General features: G+C 39.5%; 1 protein-coding gene across 1 annotated transcript in view; it reads left to right on the top strand.

Annotated features, from left to right (window-relative positions):
* igdcc4 (immunoglobulin superfamily, DCC subclass, member 4) overlaps nucleotides 1–8,842 on the top strand; it is a 51,807-nt gene that overhangs the window by 25,568 nt on the left and 17,397 nt on the right. Inside the window, 2 exon segments of the mRNA XM_020592385.1 lie at nucleotides 2,936–3,077; nucleotides 4,558–4,691. Coding sequence (XP_020448041.1) covers nucleotides 2,936–3,077; nucleotides 4,558–4,691 — 276 coding nt within the window.

Here is an 8,842-nt window from a genome sequence, read left to right as displayed (position 1 = left end):
AGGAATAAATGAAGATTTTTCAATTAATGAGTTTCTGTAGTGGGATTTGGTTTTTTTGTGCTCATGGGCTCCAAGTGTGCACTTTTTTTTGTCTCTCTTTTGTTTTGTGTTATTTCACATACCTGGTGTCAACTGTGTCAATTATTGGACATGCTTGTTGTCGCTGTCAACTCAATCCTTGAATATGATTGGCCTATGACCACATGAACATGTGCTTAACCAACCTATGTGCACGGTTTTTATTGGCCGACATGTACAGTATGTTTGTATGTGATTGGCTGTTTTTAAAGGAATTTTTTTGCCTTGTACTATTTATGGAACTGATGAAGGCTTTATGGCAAAATGTGTTGGTCTTTTATCTTTGCATTAAAGTTGCTTGGAACACTGCAAGTCTTGCCAAGCTTTGTGCTTTCCAGTTTGTGCACCTTGACAGTGGATGAATTTGTGCCAGTAATTTCTGCTGTATCTGGTTAGTGAGATTTTGGAAATCTTGAATCATTTCATTGGCTGAAAATGGCTACTCCTGTCAGCAGTTTAGACGTGGTACAAGTCTCTGCACTTTTTTTTTTTCCATTTAAAGTCAGATGATATTCCACTGCGTTTCTACTCTTTCAGAAAGCTGTAAACACTTCCATCTATGCTAGGAGGGTTTCAATTAAATTCTATTTTATTTGTATAGCGCCACATCTCAACAAAATTAGTCACAGGACACTTTACAAAGTAAGGTCTAGACCATGCTACTATTAATATTATAGAGGAAAAACCCAACAAATCCCTCTTGAGCAAGCACTTGGCGACAGCAGGGAGGACAAAACTCCCTTTAATGAAAGAGACCTCCGACAGACTCCAGCTCAGACCTCAAAGTGGATAGAGGAGAGAGAAAAGAAAGAAAAGCACCAAGACACAACAAACAATCAAGCACTAGGCAGGTTGATGTGGCCAGTGGCTGCTCATCAGAAATGTAGAGCTCTTTGAAATCAGCTTTGTCCCTCCTGGGAGGTAGATTTATGTACTGCAGTTTCCAAATGATGTGCTATGAGGTAAGTCCAGGTGTGCTGTGGAGTTTTGTGACAAATTAATATTGGATACCATGACATAAAAAGTTATGAATTAATTTTTTATTTACTATGTCAGTGCTTTGTACACGCTCATTTTCCAATTCAGAGGCAAATCCTATAGCAAATCCTAATTCTGATTCTGATTTAAAGAATCTGTGAGCACCAACAGGCACGTGTCTCACTAACTGTATTGTAGCGTTGGGGACAGAAAGAACCTGGCAGGAGCCCATATAATGGTCTAGGTAAGTTGTATATAGTTTGGGGTTTTGGCAGGGATTGGGTGTGTTTATTGTGTTCTGTCTGTATTGCTGTGTGTTCCCCGGCTGCATTTTAATAAGAACAGCAGCTCCAGGGAGCGTGCTAAAGGCAGCTTCTGTCTCCAGCTTCTTCTTTCATTCAGTCTTTATTACAATAGCAAATGTTTTAATGCTGACTCAAAATTAAGTTACATTTAAAAATGTTTTCTTTACAACTAAATGTCAACCAGTTTTCATTCCCAATACATCACTGTTCTTTACTATTTCAGAATAATGTTTTTTTTTCCAACTCAGTGCATACTCTTCTTTGTTGTTAGGTATTTACTGTTAATATGCAAATTGGTTTTATTCCCAGTGCATCTTTCTTCTTAGTTTGGTCTGTAAGGAGTGATTACAACTTGAGGCTTCCCTCTCTTCACTCATTCACTTATTTTATTTGTCAAGGGTAAATAAATATAAAGGTTTATAGAGTGACAAGGTTGGACATGAATACAGGTGTGCCTTGAGATTTTGGCTCGCCCTTTATGTGCCTTTGTACTATAGCCCTGCTGGATCATCATTACATGTTTTCATGCAATGAAAATCTGGTCTCAGGCAGTTCTGCAACTGGCTCCACATAGAGAGTATTTGTTTCAGAGAATGATCCATTAACCAGAAAGATCGACTAATTAAAAAAGAGTTTTTTTGTCCTAGTTTTTTAAGTTAACATATATAATTTATTCAGATACCTCAGCTGATATTTGGAGTCTTATTCTTTTGTTCCTTTCTCACTTTCTTCCTGCCTTTGGTTGCCTTTTCTGTCTTCACTCTCTCCTTTGATCCAACCCCCACTCTCTAGAGCTACAGGCAAAGTGACTGGCAACCAGCTTTGTTCTCTTGTCTAGCAGCCTGTTTGGGGTCAGAGGTTAGAGGCTCTCAGACATTACTCACTGCTGCCTCCTGGTGCTCTTGATTACCAAGAGTAGGAAGCTGTCCCTGGTTTGAGTGTGTTGAGCCAGTGAAAGTTGGAGCCCTGCTAAGACTCGACCTGGAGAGAAATAATCTAGCCAAGCCTGATAAAACCCCAGAATTTCTTTTAGTCAGGACTTTTTTTGTGTTTAAAAAGTCTAAACAAGTCTTTAAATTACAAAATTTAAAAGCCTTACAATGGCTTGAATACACTAATCAAAAGTCTGTGAAATTGAGACTGTAGTAGTGTTATGTACAGATTATGAACCTAACACAAAACTGGTGTTTAAAGAAAATCTATTAAAATGAAAAGATTCACATTGAGTTGTTTAAACAAAAGCTATGAATGGGATCAGCTTTACGGCCAGTGTGCTCAGTATGTGCTCAAATGTCATCCATGTTGGTATTGATGGACAGGGAGCTATGGACCAATGGTGGACCACAGGTTCAGTATAACTGCAGTCTGTCATATAATGTGACCTACATAAAGCAAACTGTCCTAGTTATCGTAGCAGAGGTAGACGACATGACACACAGATTCCAGATCATTAAGAAAAGGTTAATTGCACAAAGATTAGTTTACATTCGGGACATTTTTTGTGTCTGCCCACTGGGCTATCACAAATTTGCTCTGACAAATAACATCTGATCTCTATCATTTCTATACCACAGGTATGTCTAAGTTCCATCAGGAGCCGTCACCCCAAACAGTGCCTGCTGGGGGATCTGCCCGGTTTGAGTGCCAGATTGAAGGAGTACCCACACCTGTCATTACCTGGGAAAAGGACAAAGTGGCTGTCCCTGAGATGACAAGGTGATCCTTCCTAATGTTATTATTTCCTTTCATTTTCTTCTCAGTTCATCTTTTCAACTGAAGTTTTGTATTTATTTATTTATTGGTTTGTTTGTAAATTCTGTTGGAGCATACTTTATGCGATTACAGTTTTCAGAGAAGGGGTCAGTATGCCGAGATAACACATTTCACCTTGGCAATACAATTTAAGATTTGCTAATAAACATAACAGGTAAGAGAACATGCAGTCACATCAAGCAGCTTTAATGTTTTTTTTTTTATTGCAATGTTATTCCAAGTGTAAGTTTGGTGTGGAGTACATAAAAGGTCTAAAAAGTGCTAAACTATTTTCAAATTAAATATTTATAATTTCATCAACTGTAAGAATCATCGAAGAGTCACCTTGACACTAAAACAAACCTTTTGGACTTTTACAGATGTTTTTCAAAATGTACACCAGGCAGCAGTGTCACTGGCACATCTCTCTCTCTGTCACGTTGCTCTCACAAATACTCTCATTAACAGGGCTACTTAATGATATTGACATTTCACTGTGGCTCTACTGAATTTGTTTCTGGCCTTATTGCACAGGACTAAGTGCTAATGGCTGCTGTAGCCCCGTATGACCCACAAATAGCTCACTGCTTATAAGGTCTTATTGGTGGGATGTGGTTTTCCCACCTCAGGCACCGTTAATGGCCTCTTACAATGATGAGCCAAAGAATAGCTGATACATCACTCACTTTTTCTCTCTCTGTGCTCTCTTGCTCTAATAAGCCTTTTTGTCTATTGGCCCCTCTACTGTCTCGTGCTCTTTCTCTTTGCTATTATCCCTCCCCCTCTCTGTTTCTATTTCTTCTCTATCACTGTTTTCTTTTTTTTCATGGCTCCCTGTTTTCCTCTCATTATCTCCCTTTCCTTTCTTATTCTTTTTCTCTCATCCACTGCCTCTCTTTATTGCACCCTTTCTTTTATCTCACCTCTTCTCTGCTTCATTTCACTTCTTCTCTCCTGAACAGGCAACCAGTGGTCACATTTTGGTGGGATTAACAGGCTATGATCAAGGCAATAAGGGCTTGTCGGATGGCATTATACCACCAGGGTGCTGCGGACCTGGCTTGCAGGCCAGGAGTAATACTGTCTGGTACATGACTTCCATAAGGGAGGGAGATGTAGAGAAGTGGAGGATAAAAGCATATGTAGTATTAACAGCAAAAATCTTCAAGTTCCTGCCGTATTTATGTTGCTTTTTGAAATGAACAGTTTAACTAGTAATTGTAATTCCTTCTCGCATTGGTTCTACACAAAAGCTATTTGCCTGAATAAAGAAGGACAGAGTCCTGTGAGGACCCAGCAGGATACCCACAGAGTTGATCACTTGGATGTTTCGTGCTACAGGGCACTAAGCCATTTATTTAGCTGTTTTTTCCTCTCTCTCTCTCTCTTATTCACTTTATTTCACCCTCTGCCACCTCTCCTCTGTTTTGCCCATGTGCAACAGGTTCATTTCCCTTCCTAATGGGGTGCTCCAGATTCTGGAGGTGACCAAGGAGGATGAGGGTGCTTACCGCTGTGTCGCATCCAACTCTGTCAGGAAGGACATCAGTCATGAAGCCAGGCTCACTGTCATCACAGGTGAGGTCTGTTGCTGGGATTTGTTGGGTTTTTCCCTCTATAATAATAATAATAATAGTAAGGTCTAGGCCTTACTTCATAAAGTGTCCTGAGACAACCTTTGTTGTGATTTGGTGCTATACAAATAAAACTAAATTGAACTGATTTGAATTTATAATGTTTGGATAGGCTGCCAAGCCCTCCTGGAAGCTGCTAGGCCAATCTCACAAAGCTAATTTGAGTTTTAAGACAATAACAACCAGTTATAACAAAGCATCACTCTCACCTTGTGTTTGTATTGTATGTTGTGTATTAGAAACCACTGACACTCGGCTGATTTAAATCTCAACAATAAAGCAGATGAAGCAGTTGTATTTTCTGGGCTATGATGATACCAGGTTCCTATAATATTTAAATATTCATTATAAAGGAGTACAATAGAACCCAGTGGATGTGTTGTTGAAATTGCATCTATAAATCATGAGTTTACTCTGATTATTTCAGAACTATTCAAATACCTGCTGCTGCACACGCACAGCAGCAGCTGTCATTAAATGGTGATATAATGGCTGGACATTCTCTCTTTTCCTTCCAGAAAGAGGGGAACAAAATGTGTGTAATATGATCAAAATATTGCATTAATACAAACATATATGTCTACATGCATGATGGTCATTGTGCCATTGTGTATTATGAGGCAAAGGGTCAGTGGTTTGGACTCAGATTCTTGTCTGAATTGATGCCTGACACTCAAGACATTTAGGGGTCACCCTGCTAATTGGTCATTTAATTAAAACAAAACAAAGTAAAGCAGCATTTACCAATTCTCTGAACATCTGAGATGTTTCTCAACTCATACCACTGTAATTTTGATTCAAAACTATTCTCAACTGATTTTTTAATATGATTTTGAAATATGGAAAAGTTAGTGTCCTTTCATTCTTTACAATTTTTCTATTTCTTATAAAAATGCATATCCATTATGTAAAGCACTTTAGTCTGATGGTATATATTAAATGCAAATACTGAAGTGTGCATTTACCTTGCTTGTCCTTCACATTTCATCTACTGCAGCACATACAGCAACAAGTATTTGTTATCAAAGTAGTAACTAATTCCTGGTCATTGGGGTCATATTATACTATATGCATTTATGTAAGAGTCACTTGATTGGCATCCAGTAAGGCTACTCTTAGTTCCTTACTCAGTCTAGAATACCATGACAATAAACAAACAACAAATGTTACATTATAATGTGATAATGCTTGACTCAATGAAACCCCAGGCTAACAATTTAAATAAAAATGCAGTTTAATCGATGTTCTGTATGCACAGTATTTGGCTAATGGGACATCAGCATACATCTCTCTCTTTCTCCCTCTCTCTACATTTCTCTCTTTGATCAAAACACTGAAACTTACAAGGACTTAATAGGTGATTACATGGTGCAATGAATCACTGAATAGTATTGTGAGATGAGATTTCACCAGTAGCAACCCTCATTAAAGCCATGACATGGTATGCCAGTATAAAATTTGATTAAGCTAATAATGCGCTACAGTAATGACACACCACACACCTATGGCAACTGAGGGTCATACCTGCCCAATGTTCAGGAGGAATTTTGGTCCATTCTTCTCATAGGCTTACCTCAGTTCAGCTATAGTGTATTCATAGGATGTTTCGTCTCTGTTGTGGTCATGCTACAGAATTTCTATTGGATATAGGTTTGGGCTCTAACTGAGATGCTCCAAAAGGAGGATTTTCTGGTTTGAAGTCATTCTGTAGTAGATTTACTCCAGTGTTCGGGGCCCTGGTCCTGAAAAGGTTTGGCTGCCAAACCGAATAACAGCGAAAAAAGGGCTTTGGTCAGGGAAGTGACCAAGAAGAGCTTCAGAGGTCCTTTGCAGAAATGGGAGAACCTCCTGAAAGGATGACCATATGAGCAGATCTCCATCAGTCAGGCCTTTGTGGTAGCCATACAGTAGCGTGGCTAGACAGCAGCTACTCTGGGTAAAACTCATTCACACATCATGCTGTGTGTTAGCTCCTGTCTCATACTGGTCTCACTGCTCCTAGATTTACTACGCTCATGATTACATACACCTGTTGCTTGTTGTCTGTGCCTGACCAGCCCTTTATATTCACCTTACCTCTCTTAGCCTGTTGCCAGTTCTTTTGTTCACCTTCCCTGAGTTTTTCTGCCACTGGTGCCAGTTTCTTCCTCTGCCTTACAAACGTTTGACACCCTCTTCTCATCCCCTGCCTGGTTTTGCTCACTTTACCCTCATGACTATTCTGTCTGGTCAGTTTCCTGCATTCTTGGTTTGATTCCACAACACGTACATGCTGTGAACTGTTTGGTTTTCTTCAGGCTGTTAGCTCCCCTTGCTGTATGGTATCTGCTGCTTTACTGCAGCTCGGTGAAGGATTTGTCTCTCTCCAGGAGTTGCATTAAGAGTGTTTCTTTGTTTCATTAACTGTTTGTCAGTATTATTTATTTCCTAGCTTTGTTCAGTTTAATGTTGCGCATAAATCTTACCTGCAGCTTTCTGGACCTCTGTTACTCATAGATTTTTGTATTTTGTGTTTCTGTCTACTGGTTTCCTGCTAGAGTTTGGTTACTCTCTCTAGTGGAGTCCCATGCTAAGATTGTACAGTGGTTTCCCTCCTGTTCTGATGTTACCACTTTGGAGCAGGTTTTTTCTTGTCTTTTTCTGTTGAAATTGATACATGCTGTACAGAACATGTGCAGACTTGTGCATTTTCAGTTACTGTCATCACTGAGCCATAGTTGACATCAGAGAATCCTTACAGGGTACGTATGTTGGCTGTCACGTGCATAAACAATGACACAAGGACTTGTCATTCTGGTGCCACTGATATCTTCAATGACATATTGACTTTTGAGAGATAAACTAAGGATTCTGAGCAAGTGATGTGCTTTCGCAGGTTTTTTCCATTGTGTGGTGCTGTTTGTATGAACTGTTTCAAGAAATGCTCATACTGTTTTGCAGATATCAAGGATGATTCGAGAAATGTACAAAAGCAACTGAGAAAAACTGTAAAAGCCCTGTAGTGAGCCATTACATGGATGTTAGATCAAACACCATCACTTAACTTGCTGCAGAATTCTATGAGTAGAATACCTCACCTTTCATAGCCAAGCTTTGATAGTTTAAAGTTAAGGTCATCACGGTGAAGTACTTAATTTGAGAGCATATGATATGAAACATTCAGCTGTGTTAGACTTCATGCAGTGGTCTTCATAAAAGCACTTCAAAGTTTTATGCATAAGGAAGGTTTGCTATATGTAACCTCACTGACTACTTTGTTATGTGTTTATGAAATGCCGGGTCTTTCTCTGGTGATCATTAGCACTATGTGCTGCTGAAACCCTCTCACAAAAGTGATACCACACTCAAAGTGAGTGTTTGGTCCCATAAAACATATGCTTTCACCAACAACTTTAGTCACCCAAGGGATGTGACACAGTTCTTTAATTTGAGGCTGTTCTATCAATTGATTTAATGGTTTCCTTTTTTTCTTATGCAATTTCTCCTTATTGTTCTTATGGTCTAGATATATCTTTTTCACTTACAGTAGAAAGCTGACATTGTGGTATTGTTCCTGCTACCTATGAGAAAGATCTGGGTACTTCTTTCACTGCTGTAGCATTTTAGATTTGCACTGATCAGTTACAACATTAAAACCACTGGCAGGTGAAGTGAATAACATAGATTATCTTGTTACAGTTGCATGTAGCAAAGGGGGTGTATTAGGCAGCAACTGTCCAGTCAGTTCTTGAAGCTGATGTGTTGGAAGCAGATAAAATGGGCAAGTTTAAGGATCTGAGCAACTATGACAAAGGCCAAACTGTGATGTGTAAAGATTGGATCTGAGCATGTCCAAAATGGTAGGTCTTGTGGGGTGTTCCTGGGATGCAGTGGTCGGTACCTGCCAAAAGTGGTCAAAGGAAGGACAGTCTGTAAACTGATGACTGGGTCATGGGTGTGTAGTGCTCACTGATGCTTGTGGGGAACTAAGGCTATCCCTGTAAGGTCCAGTCCCACAGAGTAGCAGAAATAGCTTGAAACCTTGTGCTGGCAGTGATAAAGAGTTGTCAAAACACACTGGGCATCGCATCTTGCTGTGTAACTGCACACCCCTTA

Source organism: Monopterus albus, unplaced genomic scaffold (assembly GCF_001952655.1).
Source record: "Monopterus albus unplaced genomic scaffold, M_albus_1.0 scaffold17.1, whole genome shotgun sequence".
Lineage (NCBI taxonomy): Eukaryota > Metazoa > Chordata > Actinopteri > Synbranchiformes > Synbranchidae > Monopterus > Monopterus albus.
The sequence above is the reverse complement of the archived record's forward strand: the minus strand, read 5'-3'. Positions and strand labels throughout refer to the sequence as shown.